The sequence below is a fragment of the Lagenorhynchus albirostris genome, chromosome 9 (assembly GCF_949774975.1).
Source record: "Lagenorhynchus albirostris chromosome 9, mLagAlb1.1, whole genome shotgun sequence".
Classification (NCBI taxonomy): Eukaryota; Metazoa; Chordata; class Mammalia; order Artiodactyla; family Delphinidae; genus Lagenorhynchus; species Lagenorhynchus albirostris.
The window spans coordinates 104,159,322-104,184,559 of record NC_083103.1 but is presented as its reverse complement, the minus strand read 5'-3'; the positions used below and the strand labels follow the sequence as shown (position 1 = coordinate 104,184,559).

Here is a 25,238-nt window from a genome sequence, read left to right as displayed (position 1 = left end):
GGCTCACGGGCCCAGCTGCTCTGCGGCACGTGGGATCTTCCCGGACCGGGGCACAAACCCGTGTCCCCTGCATCGGCAGGCGGACTCTCAACCACTGCGCCACCAGGGAAGCCCTATAACAACGTTTTAAAGTGAAATTGTATTTATAGTTCATCCTGTCATCCCGGGTGCACATCTACCTTTGAAGGTGGATCTGGGCCTCTTCTTCCACCTCTACGTGCAGGTGATGAAACGGGAGCTTCTCGACTCCAAGTCCTGAGTGGTTCTGGAGAATTGGCTTCTTTCAGCCCAAAAGGGCCGGTGTTGGTGGGAACCAGGCTGGTGGATGGTGAGGGGATACGGCTGTGGGGTGGGAACTACGAGGAGAGCAGGCGATATGGAGGCTGGGTCACTGGGCCACTCCATCGTCTGGCTCCAGGCCAGCCTTGTTAGTGCAGCGGCTAGAAAGGCAGGCATTTCTCTTTCCTTCTTTCTCCCCCTCACGTTTCCTCACTGTCCTTTTTACCACGCAGGCATCCCCGGTGAGCTGGGAAGCCAGCTGCCCATCCCTCCCACTAGACTGTGAACTCCGTGCGAGCAGAGCTCTTGCTCAACCTTTTATGCTCGATGTTCACAAAGCATGAAAAGAATTGCTACCATTTCTCGAATGTTCGTCATTATGCTACGTGATCCCAAATGCTATCATGTTGTCTTGAATCTAAGATGTTGGTGGTAAGAAACAACAATTATTTTATGTATCATTACAAAAGGAAAAAGCCTTGCCAATTACACTCTGCTTCAAGTGCTTTTTGGTACTTAGAATTTTTATTAGATACTTGTTGAAAGAGCTCTTTTAGATTTATTTAGTCATAGATTTTTATCACATCACTCGTGCATACATAAAAGGGAAAATATAAGTGAAATGAATTGTTTAAGATATTCCTAAAATGTTGTTGCTTTCAGAGGCTGACTCTTCAGAATCACTTTTGGCTCAGGGTCATCGATGTCTCTGTACCATCAAGAGTGCTGGGGACACAGCATTTCTGAAAAGAGAGCACACTGCTGTCACCAGGAATCTCCTCCAAACAGCCTGTACCCATTCTGGGAGTTCTGATCCCGGTGTTTTTTTATTCAGCCTGTGGCAGGCCTGTCTTTCCACGTATCTCAGTAATAACATTGCACAAAGCAGCATCATTCACGACGCTGTCTCTTATACCCAAGTCCCATAGGTTTGTTGGGCAAGGTCATTTTTCCAGTGATGGATATTTGCTTCCCTAATCAAATTTGTGCCCAGCTGCTGTTCCCGTGCCTTTCAGTTTTAATGCCAAATTACAGTGTCATCTTTTTGCATTTAAAATGGCAGTTACACGCAGGGTGTCTGGTGCTCACAACACACATGACTCAGTGAAGCGAGGACAGAACTAATGAAGGGCTGTGAGCAAGGTCACACACGCAGGCAGGGCATCCACAGCCTCCCTGCCACCTGGGTGAGAGCGACGGTGGGACACCAGTGTTGTAAAATAGACCCCTCATTCAGAAGTGTTAACAGGTGAAAAAAAGTGCATTAGAGACTTGATGAAATGCAGACTGTTAAGTCTTAACAACAGCCATGCCGGGCAGATAATTTGGATTTTCCAACGAGGAGACTGAGGATTAGTCTGTGGCTTACTGACATCACACCTAGTAAGGACATGGTAGATTTGGGGGCATAGAACCCAGATTTGTCTGATGCTATAGCTCCTACTTTCAATTATATAACACCATTCATTTTTATATATATATATATATAATATGTAACATATGTAACGTATATGTATATATACAGGACCTAGAACAGTATCTGGCACGTTTAATAAATATTTGTTTTTAATAAGTATTTAATAAATATTTGTTGAATGAAATCTAGAAAGGATAGAAATGCTTCTCTTCCTGGAAATGAAGTCTCTAACATTTTAGACAGTGGGTGAAAGAAGGAAGGTAGGTGGCCATTTTCTAGACAAGGTACAGCTTGTGGATCTCGGGTTCTTTCAGGTCAAGAAGACGAGCGGAGGAAGTCTGTCCCTAGCTCACAGAGCCTGTCAGCACTTGCCTGTTGGACAGTGCTGAGGCAGTTCCTGGAATCATCCTTCCGCCTCGCCCATAAATCAAGATCAACAGGGTTCTATAAATTGTGCAGTTAAAAAAGTAATAATAGGGCTTCCCTGGTGGCACAGTGGTTGAGAGTCCGCCTGCCGATGCAGGGGACACGGGTTCGTGTCCCGGTCCGGGAAGATCCCACATGCCATGGAGCAGCTGGGCCCATGAGCCATGGCCGCTAGGCCTGCGCGTCCGGAGCCTGTGCTCCGCAGTGGGAGAGGTCACATCAGTGAGAGGCTCACGTACCGCAAAAAAAAAAAAAAAAAAGTAATAATAAAAAAGGAAATCAAATATGACAAGCCTTGCTATGAAGAAAGTTCAGGTACAGGGCATTGGTTATTTGATAAATTGCTAGGTTTATAAAACTATGAGGACTTCCCTGGTGACACAGTGGTTAAGAATCCGCCTGCCAATGCAGGGGACACGGTTCGAGCCCTGGTCCGGGAAGATCCCACATGCCATGGAGCAACTAAGCCCGTGCACCACAACTACTGAGCCTGTGCTCTAGAGCCCGTGAGCCGCAACTACTGAGCCTGTGTGCCACAACTACTGAAGCCTGTGCGCCTAGAACTCGCGCTCTGCAACTAGAGAAGCCACCGCAATGAGAAGCCCGCGCACCACAACAAAGAGTAGCCCCTGCAAACCGCAACTAAAGAAAGCCTGTGCCCAGCAACGAAGACCCAACACAGCCAAAAATAAATAAATAAATTTATAAATAAAATTTAAAAATATGAAATGTTTTGAAAATTCTGAAGCTCTTATAGCTCATCAGTAAAATATGAAAGTTGACACATTTGAGCACTACCATGTGCTAAATCTGTGCCTGGGATTTTTACATATATCATGTAACCCTCACTGTAACACCAGTAGGTAATTATCATATCCATTTTACATAGGATAGTATCGAGGCTCAAGGTGTTTAAGAGATTTGGCCGAAGGATGTAACTACTGAGTAGCTGAGTCATTGGGGAAGCCCGGATGTTCAACTCAGAGTCTGTGGATTTTCTACTATACTCTGCTGCTTCCCATCTAAGCTTAAGGCTAGAAACCACTTTATACTCTCGTTTTACAGTTAAGGAAGCTGATGCTAGAGGATTTTAAAGTGACTTAGTAGCGGAGTCATACCTAAAATTCAGTTTTCTTGAACAATTTATTAAACAATAAATAATTGCAGAATGTCACACTGTTTTGAATAGTTTATCAGTTACAGGAGCTCAGTAGGTCTTATAAGTATCAATATATCTTAAAGAACAAGAACTGGGTATTCTGTATCACTGCTTTAGATTCCAGACACTTTTTGAATTAAAGGATTTTCACCATCTTTTATTAGTTTAATTTTTTTATAATGTATTTTAAAATAAATTATTTATTTATTTTGTTTTTGGCTGCGTTGGGTCTTTGTTGCTGTGTGTGGGCTTTCTCTAGTTACGGCATGCGGGCTTCAGTAGTTGCGGCACGTGGGCTCTAGAGTGCAGGCTTAGCAGTCGTGGCGCACGGGCTTAGTTGCTCCACGGCATGTGGGATCTTCCCGGACCAGGGCTTGAACCCGTGTCTCCTGCATTAACAGATGGACTCTTAACCACTGCGCCACCAGGGAAGCCCTTTTAATTTAATTTAATTTTGTTTTGGCTGTGCTGGGTCTTCGTTGCTGCCCGCGGGCTTTCTCTAGATGTGGCTAGCGGGGGCTACTCTTCGTTGCGGTGCGCGGGCTTCTCATTGCAGTGGCTTCTCTTCTTGCGGAGCACAGGCTCTAGGCACGCGGGCTTCAGTAGTTGTGGCACGTGAGCTCAGTAGTTGTGGCTCACGTGCTCTAGAGCGCAGGCTCAGTAGTTGCGGCACATGGGCCTAGTTGCCCTGCAGCATGTGGAATCTTCCCAGACCACTGCTCAAACCCATGTCCCCTGCATTGGCAGGCAGATTCTTAACCACTGGACCACCAGGGAAGTCCAAGAGTTTTCACCATCTTGGGCTTCTTTATGTGCTAACAGTATTCTAAAATTATTGGGAGCTGCCACTGTGGGCAGTATTTCACATCTGTATTGCTAAATTTTACTAGCAGGCTTTCCTATGTGTCGATGAACTGTTCTGTTATTTTGCTCCCATCTGCCAGGTAGTTATTTTCATTTTTTTCTCCCCCTTTATCCTTGCCTTCTGCAGTCTCTGGTATTTTATGTCATGTAATGTATACTTCCTTATTTTGGTAAGATTAGAAAAAAGGTATTTCAGTCTAGAGTAAATATCCTGTCCCTTCCCATCTCTTCTTTCTTGTTCCTGTTCATCCTTGAAGATTCACCTTCTCTGAGAAGTCATCCCTGGACACCCCCATTGGGATCAGGTGTCTTCTCTCTTCCCACTGCGACCGATCTGTACAAATGATCAAGGACATGCCACACGACAGATCTAGAGTTACTCATATTCCTTGACCTGAAGGAACTTCGAGTTGAGACGGGGAGGTAGACATTTAGACAGAAAAATGCAATATGATCGAACCTTTTTAAAAAATCTAATGTGTGAGTGTTTATCATGGAGCAGGCATTGTGCTAAGCATTTTATGTGCATTATTTCATGTTCTGTCAATAAGCTTATGATCCCGATTTTACAGAGAAGGAGAGGGATTTAGAGACTGTCCTTGCTTTGCCTGAGGTCAGTTAAGTCACAGAATTGCTACCGAAATCCAGGTCCAGAGCCCAAGCTCGTAGCCACTCTGCCTCTTGTACTGACTTCTGCCTCTGCACAGATGTGTCCCCTGGGCCCTCGCACGCTAGGCACAGGGAGAGGACAGCCCCAGTGCTGGAGTTCAGAAACTGATAGTTACTCTACAGTCATACAGCCACTGTAACTGACTCCAAATTATCCCTCAGAGACTTCAAAAGAATTCAAGGTATAGCACATTGTATGTCCAAACGCATTCATCACAAAAGATTAAAAACAACCTGTTTATCAACACAAGATTAAATACATTATGATATATTCATATAATGAAATGATGCAGCTGTAATAACGAATGAGGAAATGCTATATGGATATGGAACAATGTAAAGGGTATGATATTATATGGAATAAATAAGGTTTAAAAGAGATGCTGCTTTGTATAGAATCAATAGCGTGCTGCTGTGTGTGGTTGCAGAGGCATGGAATGTTTAAATTTTGCTTGTATATGCATAAAATATCTTTGGAAGAATAGATAACAAATTGATGGTATGGGTTGATTCTGAAGAATGGATAAGGGATTCCAGGTAGAGAGAAATAATAAGCACCTTTCTAGAAATGAAAACAAATAAGAAAGGCACTCTGGGCTGTTGTGTTTCCAGAGCGTGAGGGGTGAGCCTGCCTGGCTCCTCGCTGCGTCCCCTTGTGCACTTGAGTGATTGTACAATTGACAAACTAAGTTGGAAAAAAAAAAATCTCAAATTCCTGTATGGGAAAAGCATAACATCTCTTCTGTGGTATTAATTCCTGTTGAAAATACATGTCCTGAATCTAACCATGAAGAGACATCAGACAAACTCAAATTGAGGGACCTTCTGAAAAACAAATGGCCTCTGCATTTCCAAAATGTCAAGGCCGTGGAGAACTAGGAAAGACTGGGGACTGTTCCCAATCAGAGGGGACAGACGGGACGTGTCCGCGGGACGCACCGTGTGCGATGCCAGATTGGATCCTGGGCCAGAAAAAAGGGGTTTCCTTCTCTGCAAAGGACGGTAATCAGACAATTGGCAGAAGTTGAATGTGGTCTGTAAATTAGGTAATAGTACTGTTTTCATGTTAACGTCCTGATTGTGATAGTACTGTGGTTACGTGAGAAAATGTCCTGTTTTTAGGAAACAGACACTTAAGAATTTAGTAGTAAAGGGGCTTTGTGTCTGCAATTTACTCTCAAATAGTTCAAGTTAAAAAAACAAAAGAGAGAGAGGGAGAGAGAAGGAGAGAGAATAATAACGTAAGCATGGTAAAATGTTACCATTTGGGGAACCTGAGTGAAGAAGTACAGGAATTCTTTGTACTATTTATGCTGCTTTTCTGTCTGAAATTATTAAAAAATAAAAAAATTTTTAAAAACACTTCTGATGTGGAACATTTTATGATTTTGTAATACTGAGCCTTTTATGTCCTTTTGTACAATTTTGTGATTTTCTTCCTATAGATCTTTATATTGTTGGTGACATTTATTCCTAAGTTTCTTAATATTTTTATTCCTTTTTTAAAAAATATAAGTTTTGTTGAGGTATAATTCACATACTGTGCAACTCACTCTGACCACCTTTTTACTATGCTTAGATAGTACCATTATATAAGGAAGTCATGCTTTTTTTTTTTAAAGACAACTTTATAGGGTATAATTTACACATGATGAAATGCACATATTTTAATTGAATAGGTTGATGACTTTTGACACATGAATTCCCCACGTAACCACCCCCCAGTCTAGATGCAGGATAGAGAACATTTCCATTTCTCCAGAGAGTGTGCCCCCAGCCCCTTTGCTTATATAGTCACCTGTTGGCGACACGGGCATCTTTTCCAGGACGAGTGTGTGCAGGGCGAGCGTGTGTGTGGTGGGGTGCCTTCGGGCAGGGGTAAGGATGGTAGCGTTGCAGCCAAGCAGGAGCAGGTTCCTCAGTGGCTCCAAAGAGGTTCCCAGGCTGTTTGGACGTGGCTTTCCTGTATCCCAGACTTAGGCCCTGACATTGGGTGTTCCAGTTTCTTTTTTTTCTTCTATAGGCCTTATTCTGGTTCAGAGGTTGGAGCATGTGTAGCCTAAGAATGTTTCTCAGCTTATTTCCATTAACAATGGAGAAAATTCTGGCTGGGTTCTGGGTAGTGGTCTTTTTTTTTTTTTTAAGAGATGTGCAATTTATTTATTTTTTAAATTTTTTGGCCACACCCCAAGGCACCGGGGATCTTAGTTCCCTGACCAGGGATCGAACCCACGCCCCCTGCATTGAAAGGCAGAGCCTTAATCACGGGACCACCAGCGTAATCCCTGGGCAGTGGTCTTTCTGACCTTTAGTTGAATGGTGTTCTGAGCAGTTTGGCCTTTCCTGTTCTGCTATTTAATGGGCTGGTGGGAGGAGGTGTATCAGGCCTGGCTGCCCTGATAAACAGCAGATCTCACGTGACCTTTAAAATGTCAGTGTTTTATCATCATCAGAAGGGAAGATTGATTAAAACATCTATTTTGGAAAATAATAATGTTTCAAGACGTAAATTTTGTGCGCATTGATGTTTAGTTGATGTTTGATTGCTCACTCATCACCCCTGTATGGACCCAATGGGAAGCAGAGTTTATATTTGTATTCACCAAATTGTGGCCCAGAAAATTCAGCTCCCTCTGCCTGCCAGTTTTTCCTTGTTTTGTGACTTTTATTATTCTGCTGTTCATTTTGAGTTGGTGGTATAGGAAGTCAGTGTCTAAACAAGTGTGTAGGGACTTCCCTGGTGGTCCAGTGGGAAAGAATCGGCTTCCAAAGCAGGGGACTTGGGTTCGATCCCTGGTTGGGGAACTAAGATCCCTCATGCCTTGGGGCAACTAGGCCTGCACGCCACAACTACTGAGCTCTCGCGCCTCAACGAGAGAGCCTGAGTGCCGCAAACTACAGAGCCCACGCACCACAACTAGAGAAGAGAAAACCCGCACTCCACAGCTAGAGAGAAGCCTGAGTGCTGCAAGAAAGAGCCTGTGTGCCTCAGTGAAGATCCCGTGTGCCTGCAACTAAGATCTGACACAACCTAAATAAATAAATAAATAAATAAATAAATAAAATATTTTAAACAAGTGTGCAAGGGAGGGACGAGCTGGCCGAGCAGCAGCGAGTCTTGGTGTGAACCCAGCACTTCCCTGCATTTAGCATCTGGGGGCCTCATCCTTCTCAGGAGAGCTAAGAGGACTGCCGTCAGCATTTGTGATGAAGGTTCCATCCACCTAACTGTGCCCAGAGCAGAGCAAGTATGCAATACATTGCATCATTATTCCAAATAATTTCTTCATTTTTACCTTTTTGCCCAGGTGTGTAATCTTTCACAAAGCTTTTTTCCCCCCTTTCTGTGGTTGAAACTGTAATTTATTAAAATGCATTCATTTAGTTAAAGTCTTGGGTCCTTTTCTCTCTTTTTTCAGGCACGTTGCAGAGAGGCCTTTTTGTCCTTGATGAACACTCACGTGGTAGGCAGATGACTGTCCTTCACCCCGAGCTGCTCTAGGTGCCCAGGACGCTGTCCAGCAAAGAAAGGATGGATTCCAAAGATGAAAGCTCACACGTGTGGCCTCCGGCTGCAGAGCATGAGGAGAATGCCGCACAGGTGAAGAGTGGTCTTCCAGCTGGGCATTGGCAGCAGTTTTTTAGTTGGTACAGTTTGCTGACAGCTAGAGAAATAGAAGCTCCTATGCAGTGATGAGTGGTTGGGAGGAAGCTGACTTGCAGAGCTGGTGCAGAAGGAGCGGGCAGCGTTTCAGCACCTTGGACGCTCCAGCAACGTGGGGTGCTGTGATTTTGCGGAGCTACATACCACTCATGGCTTCTCTGCCTTTCCCCTCTTTTATTGTCATAATCCACTTCACTGCTCCGTTTTATTACATGGTATTGGTGCTGAAAGCTTCAAACTGGAGGTTTTCTTTATGTTATCCTGGAAAGGGTTTTGTTTCTTCATGTGTAATGAAGTACAAAGGTATGCCTGTAAAGTGAGGGGCTTTTCCTTTTCTTCTCAAATTCAGGATGTAAACCTCTAATTGAAAGTTGTCCCATTGAATCCACAGCTCTGGAGGTTAGGCGCTTATTCAGATGCTGCTGTAACCAGTGATCTCTGCCTTTCAAATTGCTACCCTAACCAGCTACACGTTCTTTTGACTATTCTTAGCAAAGGCGAACCTCTGCATTTTTGGTATGCATTTGAATTTTGAGAAGAGTCAGCACTTATAGGGAGCCGTGTTTACATGTGACCAAAGTATAACACTTCATTTTAAAGCATTATAATATATATGTAATTTTAATTAAATTTTCATCAAATTATATAACCATAGTATTATTACCCAAATCAGAAAATTAACATTGAAACCTTCAAATATACACATCTTATTTAATTTAAGCAATATAACAAATTTACAATACATAAAATTGATCACCTGGTATGATTTGAAAGTCTGAGTTTGAATACTGAGCAAAACAGTTCCAGAGATGCTTCCAGCAGAATAATTGAGAATGCTGTTTTGGTTCTCATGGAAACTATTTGGAAGGCTACTTTCATGTAGCTATATATTTTGGTGTATTTTGTTTATGAACAAAAATGTAGTTCATTAATAAATAGTGTCCACATTTGTGGGTAACCAGATGGTAGAAGGCAGAGCTCAGCACCCTTTATTGCCCCCCTCCTCCCACTGTTCCTTCTCCCGACCAGGAATTCTGATTTAGCCCAGTACTGGGTGTTGAAGACCAAGTTGAAGAGTTTGGATAACTCTTAAGGAAATTTTATTTTTTCTTTTATAAGCATTGAAACTAGTTCAAGATTTTGATGTCAATGAGCAAATCTAAACTCACAAAATTATTTTGCAGCACTTAAAACTGCGCAAATATCTTAGAAGCCTAATTCTTGTAGGGATGCAAACTGTATCTTCATGGGCAAAGCAGATTTATGTAGAAGCTGGACTAAGCGCTTAGTATAGAAGTGGAGGTTTGTTTTACTTATGTGGTGCTTGACTTCACTGGGTCTCCATTTTTCTTTCTGGGGATTGAATTAGCTTATGTCATCTTCGGGATCTACTATTCTCCACTGGAAAAAAACTGAAATAAAAAAGTTAGGTCTAAAGCCAAGACAGTGTAAGAGGAAGGAATCCGACCTAAGAGGGTCTAACTTCAATATCAGCCCATAAACTATTTCTCTCCCAAATGTGTTCTTTGACCATCTGCTTTGTACCTTCAATATCAGATACTAGGCTGTACGCCAGCCTTCAAGAACCTCCAAAGCTGACTACTCGAAAGCACTTTACAGAATCCAGTTTCTGATTTAGTTCTTGGTAGATAGAAAATTATCTCTCCTGGTGACAACTGAAATAGTTGTCCAAAACCCCTTAAAAGTACTCACTTAGAATTTTTTGTATTGTTACCTAGTTGGCAAGGGAGAGTTCTGTTACATTCACCGAGTCAGCAAACGTTTACCGACTCGCCTCCAGACCGGCCTTGGAGTATGAAAGAATTTGTAGGAAAGAAAGTGACCTTGTTTTAATGTGTTTGCCAAAAGGCACTGTTAGTTATAAAGTAGAATTCTTACGATGTGTTGAAAGCAACTGGTTTTTGAATCTTGACTTTTTTTTCACATTACAAATAATTTGTATTTTGTAGTTCGGTAATGTTGTCAACCACGCATCTTCTGTCACATTTCCAGGGTCAGTGAACCACCCTGTCAGTACTCCCCGAAAGAGATACCTGCATTGGACATTTGAGGCAAAGGGAACTTTAAATCAGTTGCCTAATATTGAGCAATACGTCAGTGACAAGGTCCTTGGATCCTGTTGCCAAGTCACTAACTCAGCATAGATGAAGGCGTATCAGTTGAGTTCTCCTTTCAGTGGGGATCTTTTAGAAATGCAAGTGTGTAATGTTCTCGGTCAGTCCTGCGTCTTTGTGAGACAGGTTTTGTTCCACAAGGGTGGTTGCTACATACTTGCTGGTTTTTTTTTTTTTTTTTTTTTTTTGCCCCAGGTGCATTTTGTTCCAGACGCTGGAACTGTGGCCCAGATTGTCTACACCGATGACCAGGTCCGTCCACCACAGCAGGTGGTGTACACGGCAGATGGTGCCTCTTACGCGTCAGTGGATGGTCCGGAGCACACGCTGGTCTACATCCATCCCGTGGAAGCTGCGCAGGCATGTGAAGGACTGTGGTTTATAGTTTGTTTGTTAATCAGTTAATTCACCAATTACTTAGGTTTACTCTCTGCCAGTCACTGTGCTATTTGCTGGTGATACAGGAAATATTCATATAAGATTTATGCTCTCAAGGAGCTTATAACCAACTGGGCAGAGGAAGATATGGTTTATTTATTTAAATTAAATGTAATAAGGAGTTAGAGCACTAACCTCGAATGAGTTCTTTCCCCAACTGACTATTGATATTGATTTTTTTTTTTTTTTTTTTTTGCATTACGCGGGCCTCTCACTCTTGTGGCCTCTCCCGTTGCGGAGCACAGGCTCCGGATGCGCAGGCTCAGAGGCCATGGCTCATGGGCCCAGCCGCTCTGCGGCATGTGGGATCTTCCCGGACCGGGGCACGAACCCGTGTCCCCTGCATCGGCAGGTGGATTCTCAACCACTGCGCCACCAGGGAAGCCCGATATTGATTTTTTTTAATTATAAATTTATTTATTTTTGGCTGTGTTGGGTCTTCATTGCTAAGCCCGGGCTTTCTCTAGTTGAAGCCAGCAAGGGCTACTCTGTGTTGTGGTGCGTGGGCTTCTCATTGCAGTGGCTTCTCTTGCTGTGGAGCATGGGCTCTAGGTGCTTGGGCTTCAGTAGTTGTGGCTCGCGGGCTCTAGAGCGAAGGCTCAGTAGTTGTGGCTCCCGGGCTTAGTTGTTCTGCGGCATGTGGGATCTTCCTGGACCAGGGCTCGAACCTGTGTCCCCTGCATTGGCAGGTGGATTCTTAACCATTGTGCCACTAGCGAAGTTCCTGATTGATTTTATTAACAAGATTATCAGCTTTTACTTTTCCTAAGGTATCAACAACCAGGCCAAACATGGTAACTTAATCAAGACAGATCAGTGAAAACATGCACATGCAGATTTTTTCAGTTAAACGAGGGATCCTACTAGCTTATTAACTGCTATTTACTAATAACTGACTGATGTGTAGACCTGTAATAGAAGCACAGGTAAAAACTGTACGATTACAGCTACTTTCGTTTTTTTGCCAGTGACTCTGAATTTTAGTTTCCAAATGCATGACACGAATATTCCCCAATATATAAATGTTAGTTTGTATGGGACTTCCCTCGTGGTCCAGTGGGTAAGACTCCACGCTCTCAATGCAGGGGGCCCAGGTTTGATCCCTGGTCAGGGAACTAGATCCCGCACGCATGCTGCAACTAAGAGTCTGCATGCTGCAACTAAAAAGATCCTGTGTGCCACAACTAAGACCTGGCGCAGCCAAAATAAATAAATATTTAAAAAAAATGTTAGTTTGTATTGTCAGCACTTTACAGTGTACAAAGCACTTTTAAACACATTAAAAGAGAAATCAGTTCCATGGTTTATAGTAGGATCCTGGTAATAAAAATTTGCCCTCATGCAATATTTAATCAAGAGACTCAAATCACTCCCAAGAAGACATGGGACCCACCTAATAAATACCTTTCAAATCTACATAAAGATGAACTTGCCTAATAGTCAGATGGTACTTTTGGAATGTCCTTTCTTAGTTTTAGTCCCCTAGCTGTATTAAAATAAGTGCATGTAGATTATGTGAAGAATGTCCTGTGACCAACTTTTGGTTCATTACTGTGTTACTAAATGTCTGAATTATGATAATTTTTTTTATTGTCAAATATAAGAAATCTGACACTGGCTGAAATTCTCTTTTACGGTTCTCTGGAATCAACACTTAACCTTAGTTCTTATGCCCATAGGTTTGCTAAAGCCTCGCGCAAATTAAAGTCTCTCAGAAAGAATACTTCTCTGGACTGGAGATTTTCTGTGGTACCCTGGCTAAAATCATTCTGAAGATTTTCCTTCCCCATTTATCTTTGCTGCACCATGGCCCAAATTATGTGTTTATAATCAGAACTTTTAAAATTATGATTTTACTGGCTTTTATCCAAAACAGAATCTGTGGAACATTAAATTCAATTTATTTTCCTTCTACTTCTCTTGTGATAATGAGTGTGCATTTATATTTGAAAGAATTGTAATCCTTGGGAATACAGTACTCTTCTGTTTGCCGGTATATCTCCAACTATTTTCATTTAATTGCAAGTCTACTCCTGTGATAGAGTGTTACGTGTTGAATGCATGCCCCCTTGTTCATGGCATGCCTTTTTAATCAAGTGTGGCATTCAGTCTCAGGAGAGACTTTGCTTTAGAGTAAACTCCTGAAGTATGAAGTATGTTAGCCAATAGAGATGGTTAGCTTTCACAATCTCTTTGGAGCCATCTGGATGAAAGGCTTTAGCAAAATGTAAGAGTACTATCTTTATCTTCTTTGTTAACGAAAGATTATTACTAGCTATTTGGTAGTTAACTCTCTCAAGAATTGGTGCTTAGCAGTAGTATAATTTTTCCTGTGTAGATGAGCTGTCTAACGATCTATTGATAAGTTTTTGTTGTTGTTTGTTTAGACGCTGTTTACAGACCCAGGCCAGGTAGCTTATGTCCAACAGGATGCTACAGCTCAGCAGGTAATGAGTTGCTTTTTTGCCTTTTTGTTGATTGTGGGTAATACTGAAGTTACCCTTCCCTGGAATGCCCCCAACCCTCTGTACTGTGCATTCTCTGGATGTCTATTTCTCATGTGTTTAGAATATTCTCAATGTCCATTAATGAAAACAAAGCAGGACATGACACTAACACACTGGAACCAGTATACATTGCAATAGCGTGGTAATAAAAAAATGATTTGTCAGGGAAATTTAAGCATTAAGTTAAAATAAGCATATCAACTGGATATTGGTTCAAGTTCCAAAGAGTAATCCTGAGTTTCAAAAGTGTCTATGGAAATTGGGAAACATTTTAGTACTTGGTATTTTTTTTACATTATTGAATTATAGTTGATATACAATGTTGTGTTAGTTTCTGGTGTACAGCAAAGTGATTCAGTTATATATATATATAATATATATATTCTTTTTTCATATTCTTTTCCATTATGGTTTATTACAGGATATTGAATATGGTTCCTCGTGCTATACAGTAGGACCTTGTTGTTTATCTATTTTATATATAGTACTTTGTATCTGCTAATCCCAAACTTCAAATTTATCTCTCCCCCTCCTTTCCCCTTTGGTAACCATAAGTTTGTTGTCTATGTTTGTGTATCTGTTTCTGTTTTGTAAATAAATTCATTTGTATCATATTTTAGATTCCACATACAAGTGATATCATATGATATTTGTCTTTCTCTTTCTGACTTACTTAGTATGACAATCTATTTTTAAATATTAGGGGAAAATTCCTGCTTAAATTACATATATATTTAGCGGCAACCTTCCTCATTCTACTTTCAGAGAATTGAGATTCTTCTTGGTTTTCTTTTAAAACATTTCTTTCCTTTTATCTATATTTCTAATATATCCTACTTGACTTTGAGGGACTTCTTCGTTATTTTCCTCCAGGTTGCAAAAGTGATAAGGAAGGTGCAGAAACTAGATATTGTCAGTCTTACCCTCAAGGGAATGTGAATCCAAATAGTTTTATTTTCATGTTGGCTAGTATGACTGTTATTTAGCTATACCACTGAGTGTCATGAGTAATTATCAAGTAAACTCTCATTAGTAAGCACTTTCTGCTTTTAAAATTTTTTAGTAGGTGATTTGGAAACTTGCATTTTAAAATTTGGAAAATAAACAGTAATTGTGTTGATATTATTTATGAAATCTAGCGAGAATTAGGAGTCTTCATCGTAGCAGTTATGGTTGAATTTATTCCTGACTGGTAGTGACCTACAATTTTGTGGGTCTGCCATCTTGAATGAGAACTTGTCTTAGTTCATCTGGGCCGCTGTAACAGAATGCCATACACGGGGTGGCTTACAAACAACAGAAACTTATTTCTCACAGGTCTGGAGGCTGGGAAGTCCAAGACCAAAGTGCCAATAGATTTGTTGTCTGGTGAGAGCCCTCTTCCTGTTCACAGATGGCTGTGCCCTCACATGGCAGAAGGGGTGAGGCTGCTCTCTGGAGTCTTGTATAAGGGCACTAATCCCATTCATGGGGGCTCTACCCTCATGACCTAATCACCTCTCAGAGGCCCCACCTCCTAACACCGTCACAATGGGGATTAGGTTTCGACATATGTATAAACTTTGGGGAGACACAAATGTTCTGTTGCAGAGTTACTATTTTATTTTAGTAATTTTGTACTAATTAAGTTTACTCTTGATAAAACAAATCATGTCCATTTCTGTGAATATTTATTGATTCCACCAAGCAAGCAATGGATAGATTTAATTCATTTTTACAACTTGGAAGGAAAAAAATAAAATGAAATGCCTTTGTGTTTCATAGATGATTAATTCATTCACTAATATTTGGAGTAATGATTTTTTTTTCATAAAAAGTTGAAGCAATACAAAATAAAAGAGAAGTACATTAAAAAACCCAAACAGGGCTTCCCTGGTGGCACAGTGGTTGAGAGTCCGCCTGCTGATGCAGGGGACACGGGTTCGTGTCCCGGTCCGGGAAGATCCCACATGCCGCGGAGCGGCTGGGCCCGTGAGCCATGGCCGCTGAGCCTGCGCGTCCGGAGCCTGTGCTCCGCGACGGGAGAGGCCACAGCAGTGAGAGGCCCGCGTACCGCAAAAAAAAAAAAAAAAAAAACCCAAACAAACAAATTCTGCCCAGGAACATCCTCATTAATTTACAATTGGTAACTATTATTCTAGACTTCCTCCCAGACATAAAACAGACAAAGATAAACAAGCAGGGGAAAATTGTGCCCTAAATGCTATTATTAATCTAAATACTTTAAACTTAAATTTACTTGAGTGTAATAGAAGGAAAGCGAATGGAGGTGAACCGGAAAGAGGTTGGAGTCCTCACGGTTTCCTAACCGGCCTTGGGCTCCGGTCCCCTGTGTCCTCAGCTCTTGCTGTGATGACCTGACATCAGCACACTGACACTTCCTCCCCCTCCTCTCCTCCCCCACTGTTTGGTGTTAGTTGCATTATTATTGTAACTAATGTATTTATGTTCTGTTCAGTAACCACAGCTACTTAGACTTTTGCTCCATTATCTCCTGGCATTTAATTTATACAAATCTTGAGTCTAATTTTGATTATTTTCCTCATTCCTTTTCTATCTTAATGCCTGTTTGAGTGTTTCTTTATCCTTGAAGTTTTTCTTTGAAGTCTAATGACTTCACCAGCATTTGAATCGGAATTCCCTAGGACAGGGTGTGTCCTTTTCATGTATAGGTTAAGACTCTTTTTCGGGAACATTTTCATCTATTAGGTTTTTGAAGATCTATTCAGTTTCATTTGATATGTTCACTTTTCCAGGAATATCAGTGTGAGTATATTGACTCTGCTTTCTATATCTAACATTCTCTCTGTGCTCATTTTTATATCTATTCTTTTCCACGTTATTTGTGTAATTTGCTTTATGTCCCCCATATTTCCTTACTGTTTTTTAAACTTTTTAATTAAATTATAACATACATATGGAAAAGTGCAAAAACTTATAAGCAATAGTGCAATGATATACCATGAAGTGAACACACTCTGTAACCAACACCCAGATTAAATAATAGAACATTACCATCTCCTAAAAGCCATCCTCACGCTCTCTCCTAATCACTTCTCCTTCCCTTCTCCTCAAAGGTCACACTCTCCTGCCTGCTGACACTGTAGACTGGTTTTCCATGGTTTTGAACTTTATATGAACAGAATACCTTAGTATGGTTTCCTTTTTGTCTTTTTTTTTTTTTTTAAATTTTTATTTTGGCCTTGCCACTCAGCTTGTGGGATCTCAGTTTCCCCATCAGGGACTGAACCCAGGCCACGGCAGTGAAAGCGCGAAATCCTAACCACTAGACCAGCAGGGAACTCCCCTTTTTGTCTTGTTCTTTGGTTTAACATTCTGCGTGGGAGAGTCACGTTGTTCATGTTGTTGGGTGCCCCCGCGGTTTCCTTCCCTTCTATTTTTATCGCTATATCGTGTTCAGTTTTATGAAAGTACCATAATACATCCAGGAGTGTGATCCTCCCTCCACTTTGTTCTTCTTCAAGAGTTTCTTGGCCCTTTGCTTTTCCATACACATTTTAGAATCAGCCTGAAGTTTCCACCGAAGTCCTGCAGGAAACTTACTGGCATTTCGTTGCATCTATGGATCAGTTTGTGAATCACTGACATCTTTATAATATTGAGTCTTCCAATCTATAAATATGATCTATCCACGAGTTTATTTATTTTTAAAATTTTTATTGAAATATAGTTGATTTAGAATGTTGTATTAGTTTCAGGTATACAGCACAGTGATTCAGTTATACATACATGTATAAATATATGTATTCTTTTATTACATTCTCCTCCATTATAGGTTATTACAAGATATTGAGTATAGTTCCCTGTGCTACACAGTAGGTCCTTTATTTTATTTTATTTATTTATGTTTGGCTGCGTTAGGTCTTCGTTGCTGCGTGCGGCCTTTCTCTAGTTGAGGCAAGCGGGGGCTACTCTTTGTTGCGGTGTGCAGGCTTCTCATTGCGGTGGCTTCTCTTTGCTGCAGAGCACGGGCTCTAGGCACATGGGCTTCAGCAGTTGTGGCTCGTGGGCTCTAGAGCGCAGGCTCAGTAGTTGTGGCGCACGGGCTTAGTTGCTCCGCAGCATGTGGGATCTTCCCAGACCAGGGCTTAAACCCGTGTCTGCTGCATTAGCAGGTGGATTCTTAACCACTGCACTACCAGGGAAGTCCCAGTAGGTCCTTGTTGGTTATCTATTTTATATATCATAGTATCCTTGAGTTTTAAATAAAAGTTGAAAATTGTCTTCTGGGTAGAGGTTTTTCGATAGATTTATTCCTAGATATTTGGTGTCTTTTGATGGTATTGTAAATTATGGTATGATTTTTTAAAAATTTTATTTTCTAAGTTCTATTTCTGATTTTCTTGATAAATAGTCAGGTTGTCTATGATTACTGATATTTTTACTTCTTTCCAATATAAGGAAAAAAATCCAAAACTGGATTTTTTTCCTTCTTTCTGATATAAGCATAAAAAATCCAAAGCTGGATTTTTTCCTTCCAGTTTTATTGAGATATAATTGACATATAGCACTGTATTATAAGTTCAAGGTGTACAGCTTAATGTTTTGACTTACCTACATCGTGCAGTGATTGCCACGATAAGTTTAGTGAACATCCGTCATCTTCAAAATTAAACAAATAGGAAAAAATATTTTTTGGTGATGAGAACTCTTAGCATTTACTCTCTTAACAAGTTTCACATATAGCACACAGCAGTGTTCATTATATCTATTGCATTGTACATTACATCCCTAGGACTTATTTATCTTGTAACTGGAAGTTTTACCCTTTGACCACCTTCATCCAATCCCCCCCTCCCCCATCCACCACCTCTGGTAACCACAAGGGGCATCTCTTTTTCTATAAGTTTTTATGTTTGTTTTTGAAGTATAATTGACCGACAATACTGTGTTAGTTCCTGTTGCACAACATAATGATTTTTTTGTATACATTTCATACATTCCGCGATGTCTAGTTATGATATGTCACCACACAAGGATATTACTCACTGACTGTATTCCCCACACTGTACATTTCATACCCATGACTCACTTATTTTGCAACTAGAAGTTTGTACCTCTTAATCTGCCTCAACTATTTCTTTCCTTCCCCCACCCTCCGATACTCTGGTAGCCACCTGTTTGTTCTTTGTCTATAACTCTGTTTCTGTTTTGTTATGTTTGCTCACTTACATCTTTTATTTTTTATTTCTTCTTTTGTCCCCCCTTGGTCTGCTGGCTAGGATCTCCAATACATTACTGAACATAGGTGGTGCTAGTAGGTTTGTAGATTTCTCATTTTCCTTCCTGATCGCAGAGGAAAAACTTTCACTACTTTACTATTAAGAATGATGTTTAGTGCAGGATTTTCTTTTCTTTTTTTTGGCTGCACTCTATGGCTTGGCTTGTGGATCTCAGTTCCCCGACCAGGGATCGAATCCGCGCCGCCTGCAGTGGAAGCGCAGAGTCTTAACCACTGGACTGCTGGGAAGTCCCTAGTGCAGGATTTTTATAAAAAGAACACATTGATTAAGAAAGCTCCCTTTATTTATAGTTTTTAATGCGTGTTTATTATTGATTGATGTTGATTATTATTCATGGATGTTGATTTTTATCAAATGCTCCTTTTGAATCTGTTGAGATTTTTCTCTTTACTCTTAATAAGGTGGATTATATTAATTGATATTTAAAAGTTAATCCAGCCTCGCATTCTGTAATAAACTCTATTTGATCCTTTTCATATATGTCTGGATTTGGATTTGGTCTGCTAATATTTCGTTTGGGGTTTTATATGTTTATTCAATAGTTCACTGTATTTTAGCCAGTGTATTTGATATTTTTTTTCTTTTAAAGTAGCTTTCATCTTGATGATATTTTTTTCTTTTAATAACATCCTGAAAAGCTACATCATCATTTTTGTTGGCTGTATAGTATTCTATTATGGGGATGTACTATTATTTATATTCTCCATCTATTGTTTTATATGTATGTTCTTTCTTTCTTTCTTTCTTTTTTGCTACTATGAAGAACATTCTCACAGATGTCATATCAGATTATTTCCTTAGAATAAATTCCCCAAAGAGAAATGATAGAGACTAAAGGTAGTCACATTTTAAATTATTTAAGAACCAAGATTTTTGTGAAAGTGAAAAAAGATACAAATATAAAAATCAAACACTTTAAATACAAAGTTAGAATCCTAAATTTGAATTAGAATATCAGTATGAACTCATGACTTTTTTTTCTCTTAAAAAACATGTTTTCTAGTTCTGGCCACTGAAAAGGTTTAGATGAAGTCATCAGTCCAGTAGCAATGATGTAGTCTCTAACTACAGTTTTCCAATAAAAGGAATCAGGGCTACTTAGAAAAATGACAGATTCTAGCCCTGGGGCAGAAAATGTACAAGATGTGCCTGAAACATCTTGTCTTATCAGAATGCAAGGAAGCGAGTAAAAACTTCTCTTCTGGGGTCCTGGGAAGGAACTCAAGATCTAACTTGAAGGGGCCAAAATGGGACAATTTGACTCATAAAAAAGGAAAAATATCTACAGTAGATTGAAACACATTAAATATATTTAAAATCCACAAGTTCATACTGATATGAAAAGAAATAACTCTTTGGTCACTTTTTGAGGCTGCTAGGGGACCACCACATTATTAGGAAAAGTGGTAAATGGCTGGAAAGAATCCAGCCTTTCCCCCCGAGTGTCCACAGGTAAACAATCACTTGATGAGGGAAATTTCATTACAGAGGCATCCAACTAATAAAGAAAGGGGAGACGACTGGCTTAGAGTCTCACCATTTTTCATCTCCTATCATCAGAAAAAAGCTGATGAGGCACTTTGTAATGAATGGATCAACTTACCCCCTGAACATTGTCAATATCACTAAAAAGAGAGAACATTCATTATAGGGTTCCTGGTGTTGTGTACCTCCTCTTGACATACAGCACTGTATTTTTCCACATAAGAGGTATTCCTCCCCCAAAATTGAACCTGAATCTGATCGAGTCTCTAGATTTCACTGCCAACTAATAGGAAGCACAGTAAACAAAGTGGAACAAGTTACAAGACACACAAGGATGCATTTAGCACCATCTAGACTGCGGGAAGCAGACAAATTGCAGAAGAAAAGAAGAGAAATGGAACTTACAGATTAAAGGAGACTTCAGAGACATAGCAGTCAGATGCAGCACGTGGACCTTGATTGGGTCCTGATTTGAACAAACCAACTGTAAAAAAAATTATGAGACAATTGGGGAGATCCTAACAATAATTGGATATTTGGTGATGTTAAGGAATGATTATTTTTTAGGTATGATAATAAATAAAATATAAAAGTCCTTTTCTTGTAGAGATATCTACTGAACTACTTAGAGATGAAAATATATAATGTTTGAAGTTTGCTTCAAAACAATCGAGTGAGGGGGAAGGTGGGCGGGAGAACAGCTGAAGGAAGGTGAGCTCTGAGTTGATAATTGTTGAAGCCAAGTGATGGGTACATAACATGTATTATACTATTCTCTCTATTTGATATAGGTTTGAAATTTGTCATTATAAATGGGAAAGTCATTTTGATAGGACTTTCTAAATTGCTTTTCAGATGCTGAAAAGGTTTACATTCCCACCAACAGTGTATGAGATCGCCCATTTCCACAGGCCCTTGCCACGTTGGGTATTTGCATTCTTTGAATATTTTGCCAATCTGATAAGGAAAGTGGTTATTTTGTTGCTTTAATTTTAAGGTATCATTTTAATTAGAGGTTTTGTTGCTATTTGCACCTTAGAGGGCCCTTCCTCTTCTCCAGTCTCCAGAAACAATCTGCCTGTTTATGTTTTGTACAAAAGAAAAGTTGTTCTCAGACAGCTCTGTGAACCCGGCATAACAGGCAGTACAGCCATTGCCTTAACATCTGTCTTTATTGCAGTTTCCTTTCAACCCGCACGGTTTTTATTTCCGGCTCTAACACCTCAGTGATTATCAGTTAATTCCATGACCTGGATAGATTCTGGATAGAAAGTTAGAGTGAGGGTTTAACATAGATGATGGGTGCTTTTTTTTTCAATCCTTAGCAAAAAGGTGCCTGTTTTTTCAATTGTCTGTAGTGGTGGCAAAATCCATTTGAAACCTTTTTCATATACGCATTCCCTCGTCCGTAAGGAAGGCAAGGGACTCTCCAGACCTAGAAGCACAGTCTCCGCTTTGTTTCTGAAAAGGAACATGTGTGGCTCCCCACACACTGAGAGGAAAATATGCTGCCCTCATAATTGGTCTCAGTAGGAACCCGGAGCATTCTGTTGTGTTTGCTGCTGTCCAGTGTAGTTTCATGTTTCACTCTCGGATAACTTGTATACTGAAATGCATTATGTCGTTTCAGAAATAATTACCGAGAGTGATGTTCAGTGGGAAGAGTTTAACAAATTCCTTTTCCTCTCGCCACGCTTTATCGTGTGTGACAAAATGAACGGGCGTAAACTATTTTTGTTACTAATCTTTTCCTCTAAGTGAAGTTGGCACCACGGCTCCCCGCCCTGCTGCCGGGCCGTTGCCTCAGGAGCAGGTGTGTTACCTCGTTGCTCGTCGCTCGGGTACTCACGGTGTATGCGCTGTTTACCTTCTCCTTGAATCGACTCCAGGCCACAGGGGCCATTGTGATGTAGTAGGAAAGCAGGGCAGAGTCAGAATGTGGATTTGCTCTCTGCCACTTAGGAGCTGGGTGGTAAAGTGATCTGGCCTCAGAGGAATTTAGATTCCGCTGGCACCGCAGTAAATGTCAGTTGAATTTGAATTATTAGTGAAACAAACCTGTAATGCATTCCTACTGTGTGTTAAGGTCCCTGCTCTCTGAAATACACGGCTCTTACCTACAAATGATTATCCCCGCTTTCCATCCCTTTTCGACGGTAACTTGCATGATTCTGGTATATGTTCCACCTGTGCTTTAGCATCAGTCCCTCTAGGAAGTGCTGAAGGCTTCAAGCCTTTTCTTTGCCACAGCCTTTGAGGAGAGTTCCAGCCCAGGGACGAGGAGGTTGTCCGTCTGTTTTGATGTCAGCTTTCTCAGCAGTGGCGAGAAGCCAGCAGTAACTTGCCTGACCCGCAGTCTTTCTAGCAGCATCTGTTGGGGAAAAATACAGCTCAGCTTCATGGGAGTTAACTCCCAATTGCTGAATCCATTCTTTCAGGTTGGCTCTGCAAAGAGATAAAGAATTTATGAGGAGTGGAGGTGGATATATGCTTTGGTTTGTTCAGTGTGTGATAACATTCATCACTAAGGCTGGCATAAGCTCTGAGTGGCTTAGAGTAAAGGGTGATATCGAAGCTGCGCTCTGAGGCAGCAAGTGGGAGCCGATCAGATCAGGGTGCAGAGGGGGTGGCAGATGCAGTTCTGTTGCCAGAAGTCCCTGTTCTTTTGCTTGTTGGCTCCTCATGTCAGTGGGCATTTTATTGTTGTTATTGAAGTTGAAGCAGAAGCACCTCCCAGAATTTTGTCCTCCTGTCTACACTTCTGAAAGGCCCTGAGCTACAGATGGAATGTCATGCAAGAGTCTGGCTCCTGGGTTAAGTGAATGCATGTTAAAACACGCATGTGCTATCTGAGGTAACTGATTTTATCTGCCTTCTTCAGCCTGAGGGTTTCCCATGTTGGGCAGTGACCTTTAACTGCCTTGGCAGGTCAGATTCTGTAATATTGTTTCTTTACAGAGTTTGAGAGGTTCTTAGATGCACCACTGAGAAAGGATGTTTCTCTGAAGAGCTGCAGAATGTCACTTCCCAAAGGGCCAGATGTATTTCCACAAACTAATCTTCATTGGATACCTGCTATGTGGCCAGCAGCCTTTTAAGGTTGTAAAGGAAATACATGCTGTCACCTCGGTCCTTAAAGAACTTAGATAATAATAATAATCTATTAATATTAAGCACTTACTAAATGCCAGACACTCTACTACTGGCCTCATATACACATTGTTCCACTTAATCCTCACAACAACCTATGAGGTATGTATTACCATGCCCATTTTACAGATAAAGAAACACAGGTTCAGAGAAGTGTGTTAACTTGCCAGCATCTTAATCGAAATCTGTCTGACTCCAAAGCCTGTGGTCTGCTTGCGTGAGGTACAGTTCGAGAGGCAAGCTGGGCTCCCAGGGAAATGCACACGAATTGGCAATGGAGACAAAGCTACGAGGAACAGCTAAGGTGTGACATGTCAGAACCAAGATTCTGAAATCTTGGCAGACTGAAAGAACAGAAAAGACAATAAAATGAAATTTACTAGAGATACATGGCCATTTAAGTAAAAATCAGCTATGTAAGTCCTGAGCAGGAGAAAAAGGGTTCAGTAGCGCTCTTTGAGCAGACAAGAGGACCTGCCACTTCCAAATGGGGAGCGCTAGGACGTGGCGGTCTCCAGTAAACGCTGGTGCAAGCTGATGGGGATCCGCTGAGGGGTGAATGGACACGGCAGGACCGTGAGCAATGGGTCAGTGCATTAGGGGTTTGGGTCTTGAAGTACTGGAGGAACTGTCTTCATGTGGCACAGAGGGGGCACTTACTTGGTGTAACTCGAGAGGGAAGTCGGGGAGGTCTTGACTCCACGGGAACATCCCTGAGCTGTTCCAGAACCATCCGGGCTGCCTGGTGGGCAGTGTGAGGAAACGTGAAGCCCAGGCTGGGCGGTGTCGCTGGGTGGGATTCTGTGACTCCAGGGGCTGCAGAAGGTCAGAGCAGAGAGCGGACGCTGTTCCCAGAGAAAGCGGACGACGAGGACGGAGTTTAGACGGTTGCCGAGGGAAGAGCATTTTAGGCGAGGAAAGACAAAGAAAAAAGGGAGTAGGCACTTCCAAACACGTGTCTTACTTGTTGAACAGGGGGAGGGCATGGCTTGAGTATGAGTAATGGTGCTAACGGAGCAGGAGAAATGCACTTGCATCAGAGGGATATGAGTGGTATATATCCCGAGGCTGCTTATTTAGAAGGTGAGAACTTTTAAGGTACCATTATTTTCTTCTGGTGTATTTGGTAAAGTTAATTGAATCCATGACCCAAACCGTGTCTTATTTGCAAGAGACTAATTTCAGTGTGATGAACAAAATAGGCATCTCTTTCCTTGTTACTTACAAACCTCGGCCTCTCTGAAGTGTGTGACAGGAGAGCTGGTACCCACTGAATTCTACCAGCTGCGTCTTGCACCACGTGTTCAATTTTAAAGCCACGTGGTTGAAGGTGGGTCAGATCTTTACCTGCATTATGGTGTGGCCCCCTGCAAAGGCAGGAGGGTCCCCACCCCAAACCAAACTGAGGCTGATGATACCACACATGTTCCAGGAGGGTTTGGAAGGGTTCATTACTTTCATATTTGAAGTCTCTGGGGAGACAGGGCAGGCCCCTCATGCAGGTTTGGAAAGGCTGAGAGAGCAAGGAAGTGGGACTTGAGGTGAAGGCTGGGATCGGCACGACAGTCCCCAGCACGTGGTCAGGGGTTTGTGGGATCTGAAACTCCCACTGGCACCGGCAGAGCCCAGATGTTGGGCAGAAACAGCAAAAAAGGAAAACAGATCCCTTATTACAGCCCATAGATGGAAATAAGAGTCATTTCTGCAGGGACTCGAAGGGAGCTGGCGAGAAGAGTATTGCGCCAAAACCTTGTGTTCTGCGTGTGTCCTGGCTAACCCCA

General features: G+C 41.4%; 1 protein-coding gene and 1 long non-coding RNA gene across 2 annotated transcripts in view; one reads left to right on the top strand and one right to left on the bottom strand.

Annotated features, from left to right (window-relative positions):
• PRDM10 (PR/SET domain 10) overlaps positions 1-25,238 on the top strand; it is an 85,502-nt gene that overhangs the window by 21,949 nt on the left and 38,315 nt on the right. Inside the window, exons 2-4 of the mRNA XM_060160791.1 lie at positions 8,234-8,415; positions 10,809-10,973; positions 13,439-13,498. Coding sequence (XP_060016774.1) covers positions 8,347-8,415; positions 10,809-10,973; positions 13,439-13,498 — 294 coding nt within the window. The 5' untranslated portion in view covers positions 8,234-8,346. The remainder of the gene's footprint in view (positions 1-8,233; positions 8,416-10,808; positions 10,974-13,438; positions 13,499-25,238) is intronic.
• LOC132526446 (uncharacterized) lies at positions 876-24,313 on the bottom strand. The gene is made up of 5 exons (XR_009542575.1): positions 24,118-24,313; positions 22,425-22,678; positions 20,713-20,791; positions 18,134-18,181; positions 876-1,022 (listed from the first exon to the last, which is right to left on the bottom strand). It is a non-coding gene; the product is annotated as an uncharacterized LOC132526446 (long non-coding RNA).